This window comes from Chiloscyllium plagiosum, unplaced genomic scaffold (assembly GCF_037043375.1).
Source record: "Chiloscyllium plagiosum isolate Xiang-an unplaced genomic scaffold, Cpla_swu_hap1 HiC_scaffold_26, whole genome shotgun sequence".
Lineage (NCBI taxonomy): Eukaryota > Metazoa > Chordata > Chondrichthyes > Orectolobiformes > Hemiscylliidae > Chiloscyllium > Chiloscyllium plagiosum.
In genome coordinates this window covers 45,100,108-45,118,603 of record NW_028270164.1, presented here as the reverse complement: position 1 = coordinate 45,118,603, position 18,496 = coordinate 45,100,108, and the positions used below count along the sequence as shown (strand labels likewise).

The window sequence follows — 18,496 nt, the reverse complement described above, 5'->3', positions numbered from 1 at the left end:
TGCTTTTCCAGCACCACGCATTTCAATTTATGTGCAGTACCGGCTTTCGTTAAGTCCTCCAGAGCAGGGGGCGCTGATGTCAACGCTGCGCTCAAACAGGAAACTCCGACTGAATTCGGTTGTAGTTCCGCCCACAATATCTCTGATTGGACATATTCCGCAGGGATCCAGGCTGAGCGGTTAGTGCAGGTGTCAGTCAAACACAGTGCAGCCCGCGCGCATTGGCGGTTCGTGAGGATCTCCGTTTTTGAATTCAGTGACGGTTAAAGTGAGGTGGGAAACCAGGAGATTGGCTGTTAATTTTAACGTTACCACACCTCACAGACTTCTGGTCCGAAAGAAATATTCAAGTGATTGGAAAGTAGCCCTTATCAATTTTCATCTGAGGGTGACGGACAAGCGGCCTGCACGCACCCAAAGGTGCTGCCTCTTGGGGGTGGGGAGAACTGAATGGTGTGATTTATGGGTGTTGGGTACCCGCTGAGTGTGATTTATGGGTGTTGGGTACCCGCTGAATGGTGTAATTTATGGGTGTTGGGTACCCGCTGAATGGTGTGATTTATGGGTGTTGGGTACCCGCTGAATGGTGTGATTTATGGGTGTTGGGTACCCGCTGAATGGTGTGATTTATGGGTGTTGGGTACCCGCTGAATGGTGTGATTTATGGGTGTTGGGTACCCGCTGAATGGTGTGATTTATGGGTGTTGGGTACCCGCTGAATGGTGTGATTTATGGGTGTTGGGTACCTGCTGAATGGTGTGATTTATGGGTGTTGGGTACCTGCTGAATGGTGTGATTTATGGGTGTTGGGTATCCGCTGAATGGTGTGATTTATGGGTGTTGGGTACCCGCTGAATGGTGTGATTTATGGGTGTTGGGTACCCGCTGAATGGTGTGATTTATGGGTGTTGGGTATCCGCTGAATGGTGAGATTTATGGGTGTTGGGTACCCGCCGAGTGTTGTGATTTGTGGGTGCTGGGTACCCACCGAGTGTTGTGATTTGTGGGTGCTGGGTACCCACCGAGTGTTGTGATTTGTGGGTGCTGGGTACCCGCCGAGTGGTGTGATTTGTGGGTGCTGGGTACCCGCCGAGTGGTGTGATTTATGGGTGCTTGGTGCCTGCTGAATGGTGTGATTTATGGGTGCTGGTGGCCGCTGAATGATGTGAATTATGGGTGCTGGGTACTCACTGAGTGGTGTGATTTATGGGTGCTGGGGTGCCCATTGGAGGTGTTGTTCTGTGGTACCTACTGCTGGAGTATGTTTTTGGGGTTTCTTGTATGTTTTTTGGGCAATAGGGAAGGGGATATTTTGAGTACTGGGTGGTGTTTAGTGGCAGTGTGCAGAACAAATTTGCAGACTGTTCACAGGCATGCTGTAGATGAGTGCACTTGAATCCACTGCTGGGCTTTAATTGGCCAGAGTGGGAATGTACATGGAAGCAATTGTGCTCAGGAATTCTGTATGGCACTGTTGTGAGTGAACACACTTTAAAATCAGTGAAACTTTAAAGCAGTTAATTAATCTGGAGTCAAAACTGAGACTCACAGTGAGCATGAAACTATTGTCTTAAAAACCCATCTGATTGTTTAATGCACGTCAGGAACCAAATTTGTCATCATTAACTTCTTGTAAGCTACATGTGACTCCAGATCGATTTGTAGTGTGGTTGACTTATTTAATGCCCTCCAAAAAGCCTAGCTCACCATTGGACCACTGTGGAAACTTGCACAAGTGTGTTCTGTCCAAAAAAGCAGGACGAGTCCAATGGGGACCCATCCATATGCACTCCATCATCAGCAAAGTGAGGAAAGGGATCGTCAACAATGCTATGAAGTGGCATTTGCACAACAATAATCTGTTCACTGAGACTTAGTTTATGGTCTGCTAGGGTCACTGAGATCCTTATCTTACTCTAACTTTGGTAAATACATAGATAAGAAAGATAAAATGCAGAGGTGAGAGTGACTGCCCATGAAGTCAAGGTGCATTTGACCCAATATGACATCAGGAGCCTTATTAACATTGAAGTCAGTAGAATTTGGGGAATGTGGGAAGCTCTTCACTGCTAGTGCCTAGCAAAAGGGAGATAGTTATTGGAGCTCAGTCATCTCAGTTTCAGGACATCGTTGCAGGTATTCCTCAGAATATTGTCTTTGGCCAGCTACTTCATCCATTGCCTTCCTTCCACCATAACGTCAGAAGTGGCGATGTGAAACCATCAGTGAACAATGCTGACACTACTTCCAATGACTGATGCTGAGGCAGCCCATGTCCATATGCAGTCAGATGAGGATAACCTCCAGGCTTGGGCTGATGAATGGTCAGCACATTCATGGCACACAAGTGCTAGCTAGTAGCTATGTCAAACGAGGTAATTTGGTTATTTCTCCTTGATATTCAGTGACAGTAATGTCATTGAATTGCAAACTATTAAGATCTCGGGAGTTAACATTGTCCAGTTACTCATATGCATGTACAGTATGAAAATAGAAAATTTATTAGAATGTAATCATTTACTGTGAGTGGAATTAAATACAAAGTGGGGAAGTTATGCTTCCATTACACAGGGCGCTGGGGACACCATATCCTTTGTATCATATTGGTCAGAGTCGAAGATTGTGGTGCTGGAAAAGCACAGCCAGTCAGGCAGCATCCGAGGAGCAGGAGAGTCGACGTTTTGAGCATAAGCTCTTCATCAAGAATGAGGGAGTGGCCCAAGGGGGCTGAGATATAAATGGGGGAGGGGGTTGTGGTTGGGTTTGGGGCTAAGGGGAAGATAGTTAGGAATGCGATATGTAGATAAAAGGGTGAAGGTGATAGGTCGGAGCGGAGGGTGGAGAGGATAGGTGGGAAGGAAGATGGACAAGTAGGATAGTTCAAGAGGGCAGTGCCAAGTTGGATCTGGGATAAGGTGGGAGAGGAGAGATAAGGAAACTGGTGAAATCCACATTAATCCAGTGTGGTTGGAGGGTCTGAAGGTGGAAGATGAGGCATTCTTCTTCCAGGCATTGAGTGACTAGAGTTTGACAGTGGAAGAGGCCTAGGATTTGCATGTTCTTGGCGGAGTGGGAGGGAGAGTTAAAGTGTTCAGTCAACAGGGTGGTGGGATTGTTTAGTGTCTGGTCATTTTATTTAAATAAGTATGTAAGTGCATTGGAACTAGTTCAGAGAAGGTTTACAAGACTAATACCTACAATGGCTGAGCCATCTTATAGGAAAGGTTGGACAGGCTAGGCTTGTACCATTGAAGCTTAGAAGAGTTATTTAATGAAATATACAAGATCCTGAGGGGTCTTGACATGGTAGATGTGGAGATGATGTGACAGTATAGAATAGGGGTCACTGTTTCAAAAGAAAGGGTCGCCCATATAAACAAATGAGGCAATTTATTTTCTCAGAAGGTTGAATCTCTTCCTGAAAAAGCAGTGGAAGCAGAGTCTTTGATTATTTTTAAGGCAGAATGGATAGACTTTTGATGAAATTTTATCAGAGTTATGCACTGACATGGATTTGGGGTCATAACTAGATGAGCCGTGATCTTATTTAATAGCAGAACGGGTTTTTGGGACCACATGACGTATTGCTGCTTTTTTGCACTTTTGCAGAAACTGATCTAGCAATATGTAAACTGTAGCTACAAGAGTAGGTCTGAGGCTAAGAATTTTGCAGTAAATAACTTCCCTTCTCTACTAAGTAACTTAGCTACATCCAAAATCAGAGTTTGTTGGCATACTCTTCACTTGCTTGAATGAATGTAGATCCAAAAGCACTCAGGCACCTTGAACCATCCAAGGCAAAACCATCTGTTTGATTGGTGTAACATTCACTTCCTTCACCACTGACTTACAGCACTAGCAGTGTGTACCATTTATGAGATACGCAGTGATGCATCTTCATGTCTTCTTTCACAGCATCTTCCCAATGTACGACCTCTACCATTTCAAAAGATAAATGTCGAAAAGACATGAAAATGTCACCACTTGCAAATTTGCCACACACTGCTCTGACTTGGAATTGTTGTGTTTCTTCACTGCTGTTAGATCAGAATCCTGGAACTCACTCTCTAACAGCACTGTACAACCTAGCGAATGCAGAAAACTTTCCAGAGAAATTAGGGATCAGTATTATCTGATGGTCTAGCTAGCAGTGCCACATTTTTATTTATGCATCTGGCTAGGTCTTGCTTGCGAGGTCAGCATTTGTTGCCAATCCCTAAATGCCCATGTGACAGATAAGAGTCAACCACATTGCTGTAGGTCTGGAGTCACATGTGGGCCAGACCAGGTAAGGACGGTAATTTCCTTCTCTAAAGAACATTAATGAACCAGATGAATTTTTTTGACAATCAACAGTGAATTCATTGTCATCAGTACTCTTAATTCCAGAATTTTTTTTAACTGACTCACATGTTTCTTCAAGGGGAACTGGATTGATTTCATGGACCCTTTTGCTTTGCTTTTAGTTCAGACTCTTTCTCCCCCCCCCCAAGCTACTTTGCAACACTAGTGAATGGGTTTATGATCCACACCAGACTTGCATTTCAGCAAAAACCATCATGAGAATGGAAGCTAACAATTCTTGGAAATCATACTGATACTTGTAGGAACTTAGGAAGAGAAATATGTCATTCGCCCCTTGAGTGTGTTTCATCATTTAGTGAGATCATGTCTAATCTGTGGCATAATTCCATATCTCTGCCATTGGTCAATATCCCTTGATGCCTTTGCATAACAAAAGTTTTACTGTCTCAGATTTAAAATTAACAACTGATCCAGCATCCATTGCTGTTTGTGGATGAGAGTTCACCTACCACTTGCATCAGCACATCTGGCTGTGAACTGAACTGCAACAGTTGATCCAAAAGTTTACTGGGATTGTGGACAGTGGAATTTGATGAAAAAATTAGAGCGTCTATTGCGGCTAACATTGGACCTACTCCCCAGAAATAGGGTCTGCAAGATAAAAGGATTGGAGCAAATTACTACAGATGCTCAAATCTGTACTGAAAACAAAAATTCTAGAAATCACATCAGGTCAGTCAGCATTCGTGGAGAGAGAGCAAGCAAGAGTGTTAAGGGTTTAGATGGAGAGGAATTTGTTAAGTGTGTACAAGAACATTTTCTGATTCAGTATGTGGATGTACCTCCTCTTGGGAAAGAAGGCAGGGCAGGTGACTGAGGTGTCAGTGGGGGAGCAGTTTGGGGCCAGTGACCATGATTCCATTAGATTTAAAATAGTGATGGAAAAGGATAGACCAGATCTAATAGTTGAACTTCTAAAATGGAGAAAGGCTCATGTTGATGTTATTAGGCAAGACCTTTCAGAAGCTGATTGGGGGCACATGTTTGCAGGTGAAGGGACGGCTGGAAAGTGGGAAGCCTTCAGGAATAAGATAATGAGAATCCTGAGAAAGTATATTCCTGTTTGGGTGAAAGGAAAGGCTGGTAGCTATAGGGAATGCTGGATGACTAAAGAAATTGAGGGTTTGGTTAAGGAAAAGAAGGAAGCAAATGTTAGGTAGAGACAGGATCGACTGATCGATCGAGTGAATCCTTAGAAGAGTGTAAAGGCAGTAGGAATATACTTAAGAAGGAAATCGGGAGGGCAAAAAGGGGACATGAGGTAATTTTGGCAAATCAAATTAAGGAGAAACCAAAGGGTTTTTACAAATACATTAGGGACAAAAGAGTAACTAGGGAGAGAATAGGATCCCTCAAAGATCAGCAAGGTGGCCTTTGTGTGGAGCCGTAGAAAATGGGGGGGATACTAAATGAGTATTTTGTATCAGTATTTACTGTGGGAAAGTATATGGAATATATAGAATGAAGAGAAATAGATGGTGGCACCTTGCAAAATGTTCATATTACAGAGGAGGAAGTGCTGGATGTCTTAAAACGCGTAAAGGTGGATAAATCCCCAGGACCTGATCAGGTGTACCCAAAAATCTGTGGAAAGCTAGAGAAGTGATTGATGGGCCTCTTGCTGAGATATTTGTAGCATTGATAGTCACAGTCACAGGTGAGGTGTCAGAAGACTGGAGGTTGGCAAAAGTGGTGCCATTGTGTAAGAAGGGTGGTAAAAGACAAGCCAGGGAACTATAGACCAATGAGCCTGATGACGGTGGTGGGCAAGTTGTTGGAGGGAATCCTGAGGGACAGGATATGCATATATTTGGAAAGACAAGGACTGATTAGGGATAGTCAACATGGCTTTGTGTGGGGGAAATCATGTCTAAAAAACTTGTTCGAGTTTTTTGAAGAATTAACAAAGAGGATTGATGAGGGCTGAGTGGTAGATGTGATTTAGTTGGACTTCAGTATGGTGTTCGACAAGGTTCCCAATGGGAGACTGGTTAGCAAGGTTAGATCTCATGGAATACAGGGAGAACTAGCCATTTGGATACAGAACTGGCTCAAAGGAAGAAGACAGAGGGTGGTGGTGGAGGGTTGTTTTTCAGACTGGAGGCCAGTGGAGTGCCACAAGGATTGGTGTTGGGTCCACAACTCTTCATTTATATAAATGATTTGGATGCGAGCATAAGAGGTAAAGTTAGTAAGTTTGCAGATGACACCAAAATTGGAAGTGCAGCGGACAGCAAAGTAGGTTACCTCAGATTACAACAGAATCTTGACCAGATGGGCCAATGGGCTGAGAAGTGGCAGATGGTGTTTAATTCAGATAAATGCGAGGTACTGCGTTTTGGGAAAGCAAATCTTAGCAGGACTTTATACACTTAATGGTAAGTTCCTGGGGAATGTTGCTGAACAAAGAGATCTTGGAGTGCAGGTTCATAGCTCCTTGAAAGTGGAGTCGCAGGTAGATAGGATAGTGAAGAAGGTGTTTGGTATACTTTGCTTTATTGGTCAGAGTATTGAGTACAGGAGTTGGGAGGTCATGTTGCAGCTGTACAGGACATTGGTTAGGCCACTGTTGGAATATTGCATGCAATTCTGGTCTCCTTCCTATTGGAAAGATGTTGTGAAATTTGAAAGGGTTCAGAAAAGATTTACAAGGATGTTGCCTGGGTTGGAGGATTTGAGCTATGGGGAGAGCTGAACAGGCTGGGGCTGTTTTCCCTGGAGTGTCGGAGGTTGAGGGGTGACCTTCTAGAGGTTTACAAAATCATGAGGGGCATGGATAGGATAAATAGACAAAGTCATTTCCCTGGGGTCCAGAACTAGAGGGCATAGGTTTAGGGTGAGAGGGGGAAGATATAAAAGACACCTAAGGGGCAACATTTTCACGCAGGGGGTGGTATGTGTATGGAATGAGCTGACAGAGAAAGTGGTGGGGGTTGGTACAATTGCAAAATTCGAAAGGCATTTGGATGGGTATATGAATAGGAAGGGTTTGGAGGGATATGGGCAGGGTGCTGGCAGGTGGGACTAGATTGGGTTGGGCTAGCTGGTCGGCATGGACAAGTTGAACTGAAGAAGGGCTTATGCCCGAAACGTTGATTCTCCTGCTCCAGCAACACATTTTTAAGCTCTGATCTCCAACATCTGCAGTCCTCACTTTCTCCGCCCTGAAGGGTCTGTTTCCATGCTGTACACCTCTATGACTCTAAGTCTGGATAACTCTTCATCAGAGTGCCATAAAGATAAAAGGATGTTGACATTAGGTCAGCAGTGTGAGAATGGAAAATAGGTGTGAGATGGGAATGTTTTTGTTACCAGAACATTTAGTGGGGGGGAGGGGTGGGGATGGGGTCTCTGATTTACCATTGTTCCACTCTACACTAGTAATATGTTGTGTACTGTAACAAGATAAGGCAAGATGTAACAGCAGGAAGAGGACATTGGTAGTTTAAGTCTATTCTGCCATTCATTATGATCGTGGACAATCGTCTGCTCATTGGAGAAATTGGGAAGAAGGGCACTCTGCAGCTATCTATGTAAACCATGTGTTGTTAGGTAGGATGGTACCCAAGAGAAAGAGCTATCTTGACAGGAGCTGAAAATGTGTTGCTGGAAAAGCGCAGCAGGTCAGGCAGCATCCAAGGAACAGGAGAATCGACGTTTCGGGCATAAGCCCTTCTTCAGGAATCTGGATCAGGAGTCAAGCATCCAGTGCTTAAGAGTTTAAACACCAAAAAGGTTTGACATTTCTGCCTAGTGTAACTGCAGCTCTTGAATTTGAAAATGATTTGTTTGCTGAGGCACCTATATGCAAAACTGGTATGGAAGATAAATTTTGGCATTTTCATGGTGGTATCTTTTTATAGTCTGAGCTAAATATGAAACTTTGATATATTTTGAAATAAAATCTGAAGACTTTATCAGTGCTTTTTACATATAATATGCAAGGAGATGATTGTAGAGTTAACTGGTCAGCATACTGATTCCTTGGTTCAATTCTATGGTGACTAGTCAGATCAAAAACTGCTTTATGTCAGTCCATTATGAAATTCTGATTCAGTAAAACATTAAACGACAGATTAATTCATAAATTTTATCTTGAGTTACAGGGGTATTGTTTCTTATCTTGTGCAGATGCCGACTGTTCACAAATAGCGAGCAATGAATGGAACTTTGATCCCAAATACTCCGTTTGCTGTTGATTTCTGGCAGGTTCGGAAGTGCAGCCATGTCCGTTTTTTCTTTCTGTCCCACTTGCACAGTGATCATACATCAGGTCTCTCCTCCACCTGGAGCAGACCAATATATTGCTCTCCCATAACTGCCAAGTTGTTGCGTTGGAAGTTTCAGGTAAGCCAAAGAAGTGAGGATTTCACTGTTCTATTTTTTCGCTGTCTTAAAGATAGCAACTCAGGCTGGGATATAATCCCACATGCACTACTAGCCTCTCTGGTACTTCACTCAGGAAAAATTGTTTATGCTTGTGAATTCTGAATATGCGTACTGCCGACTGTTTATCTGAAGAGAATAAACAGACGAGCCATTGTCCAAATGATCTGTTTGTCTTCTATTTTTGAAAGCATAGATTTACTAGCCCTTGACACAGTTAGATTTTCTGTGATGTTAATTATCAAGAGACATGGACATTCTCGGTATTCAGTTTAAAGAAAAAATATCTCATGCCACCAGCAATACATGTAGGGTATAAAATGGGTGCCTCAGACCCAAGCATCACCCTGCCCTGCATTGAAAGAAAAATCTTCTGAGGATGTGGGTGAGCAGTCAGGATTTATTCTCCATCCCTAGTTACCCAAAAGTCATTGAACTCAACCACATTATATGGCATTTAAATCACATATATCACAGACCAGGTGAGGACAACACCTGAACGATATCAATGACCCAGTTGAGTTGAATTGTTAAAACTGAGGGGGTTCTCTTGTGATGCAATGGTAGCGCACTTACCACTGAACCAGAAGGCCTGGGTTTAAGTTCCACCTCCTCCAAAGGTGTGTAATCGCATCTCTGAACAGGTTGATTAGAAAAATAGGTGAACAAAAAAAATTATAACTATCCAACGTCATTTATATTAGCCCACTAATGCCAATACTCATTAAATTTCATTTTACAGTGTGCTGTTGGGCTTTGTAAACACAGATCTCTGGGCGACGAATTTAATTTCATAGCTGGTCGACCGTTGCAGTGCCAATCATTCTTTGTCCCTTCACCTTGTTTATTCTTTCTTGACTTCCCTTGTTTGTCTAGTCTCACTTCAATGCCATCTGCTTTTTCTCTGCATTTTCAGGTTCCATTGTACATCTTGCTGCGAATCACATTACAAGAGCCTACGGATTCCACCCAAACCCTTTATTTCTCTTTTCCTACAGTTTCCTGTTCCACTACACTGAAATTTCCATGAGCCTCTCACACTTGCTCCAGATCTCACTGCAGCCTTTTGAGACTTTTCTGGAATTTTGGCAATCACTTTTAAAGATGTTGCCCTTCATTATCGTGCCAAGTTCCTCGGACTTTTCCTTGTCAGGTGCAGAAGGCTCATGGATGCTTTTCTCGTTAAAATATTCTCGTTTGTCCCCATCCTCAGTTTTTGCACTGAGATAGAGTCATCGAGATGTACAACACGGAAACTGCCCTTCGGTCCAAGTCGTCCATGCTGACCAGCTATCTCAACCCAATCTCCTCCATCTCCTTTGGCTCCTCCATCTCCTGCTGCCTTGCTGATCTTTGAAGGGCCCTATTCTCTCCCTAGTTACCCTTTTGTCCTTAATGTATTTGTAAAAACCCTTTAGATTCTCCTTAATTCTATTTGCGAAAGCTATCTCATTCCTCCTTTTTGCCCTCCTGATTTCCCTCTTAAGTATACTCCTACTGCCTCCATACTCTTCTAAGGATTCATTCGCTCTGTCTTGTCTATACCTGACATATGTTTCCTTCTTTTTCTTAGCCGAACCCTCAATTTCTTTAGTCATCCTGCGTTCCCTACACCTACCAGCCTTTCCTTTCACCTGAACACCCTATCTCCTTTCTGAAGGCTTCCCACTTTCCAGCCGTCCCTTTACCTACGAACATCTTCCCCAGTCAGCTTTTGAAAGATCTTGCCTAATACCGTCAAAATTAGCCTTTCTCCAATTTCGAACTTCAACTTTTAGATCTGGTCTAACCTTTTCCATCACTATTTTAAAAACTAAGAGTGATGGTCGTTGGCCCCAAAGTGCTCCCCCACTGATACTTCAGTCACCTGTCCTGCCTTATTTCCCAAGAGTAGGTAAAATTTTAACATAGAACCTTACAGTGTAGTACAGGCCCTACAGCCTCGATGTTGCGCCGACCTGTCATACCAGTCTGAAGCCCATCTAGCCTACACTATTCCATGTACGTCCATATGCTTGTCCAATGACGACTTAAAGTTGGCGAATCTACTACCATTGCAAGCAAAGCACTCCATACCCTTACTACTCTCTGAGTAAAGAAACTACCTCTGACATCTGTCCTATATCTATCACCCCTCAATTTAAAGCTATGCCCCCTCATGCTCACTGTCACTATACTTGGAAAAAGGATGGACAGGGATAACCTATCTAACCCTCTGATTATCTTATGTGTCTCTATTAGGTCACCTCTCAGCCTTCTTCTCTCCAACGAAAACAGCCTCAAGTCCCTCAGCCTTTCCTCGTAAGACCTTTACTCCATACCAGGCAACATCCTAGTAAATCTCTTCTGTACCCTTTCCAAAGCTTCCACATTCTTCTTATAATGCGGTGACCAGAAACGTACACAATATTCCAAATGCGGCCGCACCAGAGTTTTGTACAACTGTAGCATAATCTCATGCTTCCGGAACTCGATCCCTCTATTAATAAAAGCTAAAATACTGTATGCCTTCTTAGCAACTCTGTCAACCTGGGTGGCAACTTTCAAGGATCTGTATACCTGGACACCGGGATCTCTCTGCTTATCTACACTACCAAGAATCTTACCATTAGCCCAGTACTTTGCATTCCTATTCCTCCGACCAAAGTGAATCACCTCACACTTGTCCGCATTAAACTCTATTTGCCACCTCTCAGCCCAGCTCTGCAGCTTATCTATGTCTCTCTGTAACCTACAACATCCTTCGTCACTATCCACAACTCCACCAACCTTAGTGTCGTCTGCAAATTTACTAAGCTGCCCTTCTATGCCCTCATCCAGGTCATTTATAAAAATGACGAACGGCAGTGGACCCAGCACGACACTTGCGGTACACCACTAGTAACTGGACTCCAAGATGAGCATTTCCCATGAACCACCACCCTCTGTCGTCTTTCAGCAAGTCAATTACTGATCCAAACTGCTATATCTCCCACAAACCCATTCTTCCGCATTTTGTACAATAGCCTACTGTGGGAAACCTTATCGAACGCCTTGCTGAAATCTATATACACCACATCAACCGGTTTACTCTCATCTACTTGTTTGGTCACCTTCTCAAGGAACTCAATAAGGTTTGTGAGGCACGACCTATCCTTCACAAAACCTTGCTGACTATCCCTGATCAAATTATTCTTTTCTAGATGATTATAAATCCTTTCTCTTACAACCTTTTCCAACATTTTACCAACAACTGAAGTAAGGCTCACTGGTCTATAATTACCTGGGTTGTCTCTACTCTCCTTGAACAGGGGAACCACATTTGCTATCCTTCAGTCTTCTGGCACTATTCCTGTAGGTAATGACGATTTAAAGATCAATGCCAAAGGCTCGGCAATCTCCTCGCTGGCTTCCCAGAGGATCCTGGGATAAATCCCATCCGGCCCAGGGGACTTGTATATTTTCACACTCTGCAGTATTTGTAATACCTCTTCCTTGTGAACCACAATCCCACCCCAGTCTAGTAGCCTGTATCTCAGTATTCTCCTCGACAACATTGTCATTTTCTGGAGTGAATACTGTCGAAAAATATTCATTTAGTGCTTCCCCTATCTCCTCTGACTCCACACACAACTTCCCACTACTCTCCTTGATTGGCCCTAATCTTACTCTCGTCATTCTTTTATTCCTTAAATACCTATAGAAAGCCTTAGAATTTACCCTGATATGTAATTAAACTGCAGTGATATGTACTTCTTGTCAGATGTGGGAGTTTAAAGAGAGTTTAAGGGTTACTGTGGATTATATCTGCCAACAACTTCTCATGTCTCCTCCTGGCTCTTCTGAGCTCTCTCTTTAGGTCTTTCCTGGCTACCTTGTAACCCTCAAGCGCCCTAACTGAGCCTTCACATCTCCTAACATAAGCCCTCTTCTTCCTCTTAACCAGAGATTCCACTTCCTTTGTAAACCACAGCTCCCCTGTTCTACAGCCTCCTCCCTGCCTGACAGGTACATACTTATCTCGGTATCCAAGATGGAGGATGGGAATCATTTCTGGCTGTAAGAGCTGCTCCTTTTTTTTTTGAGGTATTTTAGGTGTTGGAGGTGATTTCCTCAAATTCCAGGAGTAGCAATTACTGTTTTATATACTGTTGCATTGTTTTGGAACTTTGGAAAAAAAAAGTCAAACCAACAGCAGTTTAAAAGGGAGAAGAGCAGACAAAGGAATCACATGGTGAGGACAGTGCAGGGGAGAGAGAGAGCGAGCCTGCACAGCTACTGCCTTTGCTGTTAGAATTCGTGTATTGCTGGACAGGGGAGTGCATCTGATAAAATTAACAAACAGTGAAATTCACAAACTAATCTTGGAGGAACTGTTGGGCGAAGTTCACAGGACAGAATCATATGAGTTAATTGTTTTAAGTCTGTCCAAGAGAAAGGCTGCAATAGTGAGTACAGTGGATTCTTTCTTGATTATATGTTTTTGGAGATTTCTCTTGAGTAAATTAAAATATAAGCCATAGCTATTAATTTAACCTGGGGTAGTGTTTGTAGAGGAATAAGACGGTGTTATTTTCTGTGATGGATGGCAGTTATAGGAAGGGGGGAAAGTCTTAGATACAGTCACATAGTCACAGTTAACTCCGGGAAGGGTGAGAGAGGTCGGCACCTAGGGCAGGAGTCTTTTGTGGATATACCCATTTCAAACAGGTATGCTGTTTTGGAAAATGTAGGGGGTGATGGATTCTCAGGGGAACACAGCACGAACAGCCAAGTTTATGGTATTGAGACTGGCTGTAATGCAATGAGGGGTATGTTGGCTTCCAACAGATCAATTGTGTTAGGGGATTCTGTAGTCCGAGGTACAGACAGACGTTTCTGTGGCCAGCAGAGAAAAAGCAGAATGGTGTGTTGTTTCCCTGGTGCCAGGATCAAGGATGTCTCCGAGAGGGTGCAGAATGTTCTCAGGGGGGAGAGAGGCCAGTAATTGTCCACATTGAAACCAACGACATTGGAAGGGAAAGGTTGAGATTCTGAAGGGAGATGACAGAGAGTTAGGCAGAAATTTAAAAAAAAGAGGTCCTCAAGGGTAGTAATATCTGATTACTCCCAGTGCTACGAGTTAGTGAGGGCAGGAATAGGAGGATAGAGCAGATGAATGCATGGCTGAGGAGCTGGTGTATGGGAGAAGGATTCACATTTTTGGATCATTGGAATCTCTTTTGGGGTAGAAGTGACCTGAAGAAGAAGGATGGATTGCACCTAAATTGGAAGGGACTAATATACTGGCAGGGAAATTTGCCAGAACTGTTTGGGAGGATTTAAACTAGTAAGGTGGGGGGGTGGCACCCAGGGAGATAGTGAGGAAAGAGATCAATCTGAGACGGGTACAGCTGAGAACAGAAGTGAGTCAAACAGTCAGGGCAGGCAGGGTCAAGGTAGGACTAATAAATTAAACTGCATTTATTTCAATGCAAGGGGCCGAACAGGGAAGGCAGATGACCTGAGGGCATGGTGAGCAACATGGGACTGGAATATCATAGCAATTATGGAAACATGGCTCAGAGATGGGCAGGACAGGCAGCTTAATGTTCCAGTATACAAATGCTACAGGAAGGATAGAAAGGGAGACAAGAGAGGAGGGAGAATGGCATTTTTGGTAAGGGATAGCATTACAGCTGTGCTGAGGGAGGATATTCCTGGAAATACATCCAGGGAAGTTATTTGGGTGGAACTGAGAAATAAGAAAGGGATGATCACCTTATTGGGATTGTATTATAGACCCCCCAATATCAGAGGGAAATTGAGAAACAAACTTGTAAGGAGATCTCAGCTATCTGTAAGAATAATAGGGTAGTTATGGTCAGGGATTTTAATTTTCTAAACATCGACTGGGACTGCCATAGTGTTAAAGGTTTAGATGGAGAGGAATTTCTTAAGTGTGTACAAGACAATGTTCTGATTCAGTATATGGATATACCTACTAGAGAACTTGCAAAACTTGACCTACTCTTGGGAAATAAGGCAGGGCGGGTGACTGAGGTGTCAGTGGGGGAGCACTTTGGGGCCAGCAACCATAATTCTATTCGTTTTAAAATCGTGATGGAAAAGGATAGACCAGATCTAAAAGTTGAACTTCTAAATTGGAGAAAGGCCAATTTTGACGGTATTAGGCAAGAACTTTCGAAAGCTGATTGGAGGCAGATGTTCGCAGGTAAAGGGACGGCTGGAAAATGGGAAGCCTTCAGAAATGAGATAACAAGAATCCAGAGAAAGTATATTCCTGTCCGGGTGAAAGGGAAGGCTGGTAGGTATAGGGAATGCTGGATGACTAAAGAAATTGAGGGTTTGTTTAGAAAAAGAAGGAAGCATATGTCAGGTATAGACCAGATAGATCGAGTGAATCCTTAGAAATATACTTAAGAGGGAAGTCAGAAGGGCAAAACGGGGACATGATATAGCTTTGGCAAATCGAATTAAGAAGAATCCAAAGGGTTTTTACAAATATATTAAGGACAAAAGGGTAACTAGGGAGAGAATAGAGCCCCTCAAAGATCAGCAAGGCGGCCTTTGTGTGGAGCCTGAGAAAATGGGGGAGATACTAAATGAATATTTTGCATCGGTATTTATTGTGGAAAAGGATATGGAAGATATAGACTGTAGGGAAATAGATGGTGACATCTTGCAAAATGTCCAGACGACAGAGGAGGAAGTGCTGGATGTCTTGAAACGGTTAAATGTGGATAAATCCGCAGGACCTGATCAGGTGTACCAGAAGTCTGTGGGAAGCTAGAGAAGTGATTGCTGGGCCTCTTGCTGAGATATTTGTATCATCGATAGTCACAGGTGAGGTGCCAGAAGACTGAAAGTTGCCAAACGTGGTGCCACTGTTTAAGAAGGGTGGTAAGGACAAGCCAGGGAATTATAGGCCAGTGAGCCTGACCTCGGTGGTGGGCAAGTTGTTTGAGGGAATCCTGAGGGACAGGATGTACATGTACTTGGAAAGACAAGGACTGATTCACGATAGACAACATGGCTTTGTGCGTGGGAAATCATGTCTCATAAAATTGATTTAGTTTTTTGAAGAAGTAACAAAGAAGATTGATGAGGGCAGAGCAGTAGATGTGATCTATATGGGCTTCAGTAAGGCGTTCGACAAGGTTCCCCATGGGAGACTAATTAGCAAGTTTAGAACTCATGGAATACAGGGAGAACTAGCCATTTGGATACAGAACTAGCTCAAAGGTAGAAGACAGAGGGTGGTGGTGGAGGGTTGTTTTTCAGACTGGAGGCCTGTGACCAGTGGAGTGCCACAAGGATCGGTGCTGGGTCCTCTCCTTTTTGTCATTTACATAAATGATTTGGATGCGAGCATAAGAGGTATAGTTAGTAAGTTTGCAGATGACACCAAAATTGGAGGTGTGGTGGACAGCGAAGAGGGTTACCTTAGATTACAACAGGATCTGGACCAGATGGGCCAATGGGCTGAGAAGTGGCAGATGGAGTTTAATTCAGATAAATACGAGGTGCTACATTTTGGGAAAGCAAATCTTACCAGGACTTATACACTTAATGGTAAGGTCCTAGGGAGTGTTGCTGAACAAGGAGACCTTGGAGTGCAGGTTCATAGCTCCTTGAAAGTGGAGTCGCAGGTAGTTTTATAGTGAAGAAGGCATTTGGTATGCTTTGCTTTATTGGTCAGAGTATTGAGTACAGGAGTTGGGAGGTCATGTTGCAGCTGTACAGGACATTGGTTAGGCCACTGTTGGAATATTGCATGCAATTCTGGTCTCCTTCCTATTGGAAAGATGTTGTGAAACTTGAAAGGGTTCAGAAAAGATTTACAAGGATGTTGCCGGGGTTGGAGGATTTGAGCTATGGGGAGAGCTGAACAGGCTGGGGCTGTTTTCCCTGGAGTGTCGGAGGTTGAGGGGTGACCTTCTAGAGGTTTACAAAATTATGAGGGGCATGGATAGGATAAATAGACAAAGTATTTTCCCTGGGATCGGGGAGTCCAGAACTGGAGGGCATAGGTTTAGGGTGAGAGGGGAAAGATATAAAAGAGACCTAAGGGGCAACCTTTTCACGCAGAGGGTTGTATGTGTATGGAATGAGCTGCCGGAGGATGTGTTGGAGGCTGGTACAATTGCAACATTTAAGAGGCATTTGGATGGGTATATGAATAGGAAGGGTTTGGAGGGATATGGGCCGGGTGCTGGCAGGTGGGACTAGATTGGGTTGGGATATCTGGTTGGCACAAACTGGTTGACTGAAGGGTCTATTTCCATGCTGTACATCTCTATGACACACAGGAGCTTTTCCTTGAATACTCTCCACGTTTCTAATGTGCCCATCCCCTGCAGTTTCCTTCCCCATCCTGTGCTTCCCAAATCTTGCCTAATCGCATCGTATTGCGCAGTGGTATACACCTGTCCCTTTCTATCACTAAAGTAAACATAACAGAATTGTGATCGCTATCACCAAAGTGTTCACCGACTTCCAAGTCTAACACCTGACCGGGCTCATTACCCAGTACCGAATCTAATGTGGCTTTGCCCCTTGTTGGCCTGTCTACGTATTGTGTCAGGAAGCCCTCCTGCACACACTGGATAAAAACTGACCTGTCTATAGTACTCGTACTATAGTGTTCCCAGTCAATTTTTGGAAAGTTGAAGTCCCCCATGTCAACTCTTCTGTCTCTCTCATTCCTATCAAGAATCTCTTTGCTCTCCTTTCCTCTACATCTCTGGAACTATTCGGAGGCCTCTAGAAAACTCCCAACAGGGTGACCTCTCCTTTTGCGCCTTCTCTTGTAGTTGCATTCACATATTGAATGAGAAGAATTTTTTGTACACACTTAACAAATTCCTCTCCATCTGAACCCTTAATACTAAGGCAGTCCCAGTCTATGTTTGGAAAGTTAAAATCCCTGACCATAACCACCCTATTATTCTTACAGATAACTGAGATCTTACAAATTTGTTTCTCAGTTTCCTGCTCATTATTAGTGTGTCTATGATACAATCCCATTAAGCTGATTATCCCTTTTTTATTTCTTAGTTCCATCCAAATAGCTTCCCTGGATGTATTTCCTGGAATATCATCCCTCAGTACTGCTGTAATGCTATTCCTTATCAAAAACACCATTCTCCCTCCTCTCTTGTTTCCCTTTCTGTCCTTCCTGTAGCATTCGTATTCTAGAACCTTAAGCTGCCAGTCCTGTCCATCCATAAGCCACGTTTCAGTAATTGCTATGATATCCCAGTCCCATGTTCCTGACCATGCCCTGAGTTCATCTGCCTTCACTGTGAGGCCTCTTGCATTGAAATAAATGCAGTTTAATTTATCATCCCTACCTTGTTCACTGCTTTGTCCCTGCCTGCCTTGACTGTTTGACTCACTCCTTTTCTCAAATGTACTGGTCTCAGATTGATGTCCTTCTTAACTATCTCCCTGGGTTCCCCCCCACCTTAGTAATTTAAATCCTCCTGAGCAGCTCCAGCAAATCTTCCTGCCAGTATATTAGTCCCCTTCCAATTCAGGTGCAATCCATCCTTCTTGTACAAGTCACTTCTACACCAGAAGAGATTCCGATGATCCAAAAATATGAATCCTTCTCCCATACACCAGCTCCTTAGCCATGCATTCATCTGCTCTGTCCTCCTATTCATACCCTCCCCAGCTTGTAGCACCAGGAGTAATCCAGATATTACTTTTCTCGAGGATCTCCTTTTTAAATTCCTGCCTAACTCTCTATGTTCTCCAT

At 43.5% G+C, this 18,496-nt stretch overlaps 1 protein-coding gene across 1 annotated transcript in view; it reads left to right on the top strand.

Moving 5' to 3' along the window:
* Positions 1-222: 222 nt before the first annotated feature.
* The window catches only part of LOC148145152 (5' exonuclease Apollo-like), a 35,405-nt gene continuing 17,131 nt past the window's right edge, over positions 223-18,496 (top strand). Inside the window, exons 1-2 of the mRNA XM_087973809.1 lie at positions 223-420; positions 8,497-8,712. Of these exons, the coding sequence (XP_087829935.1) occupies positions 8,524-8,712 (189 nt within the window). The 5' untranslated portion in view covers positions 223-420; positions 8,497-8,523. The remainder of the gene's footprint in view (positions 421-8,496; positions 8,713-18,496) is intronic.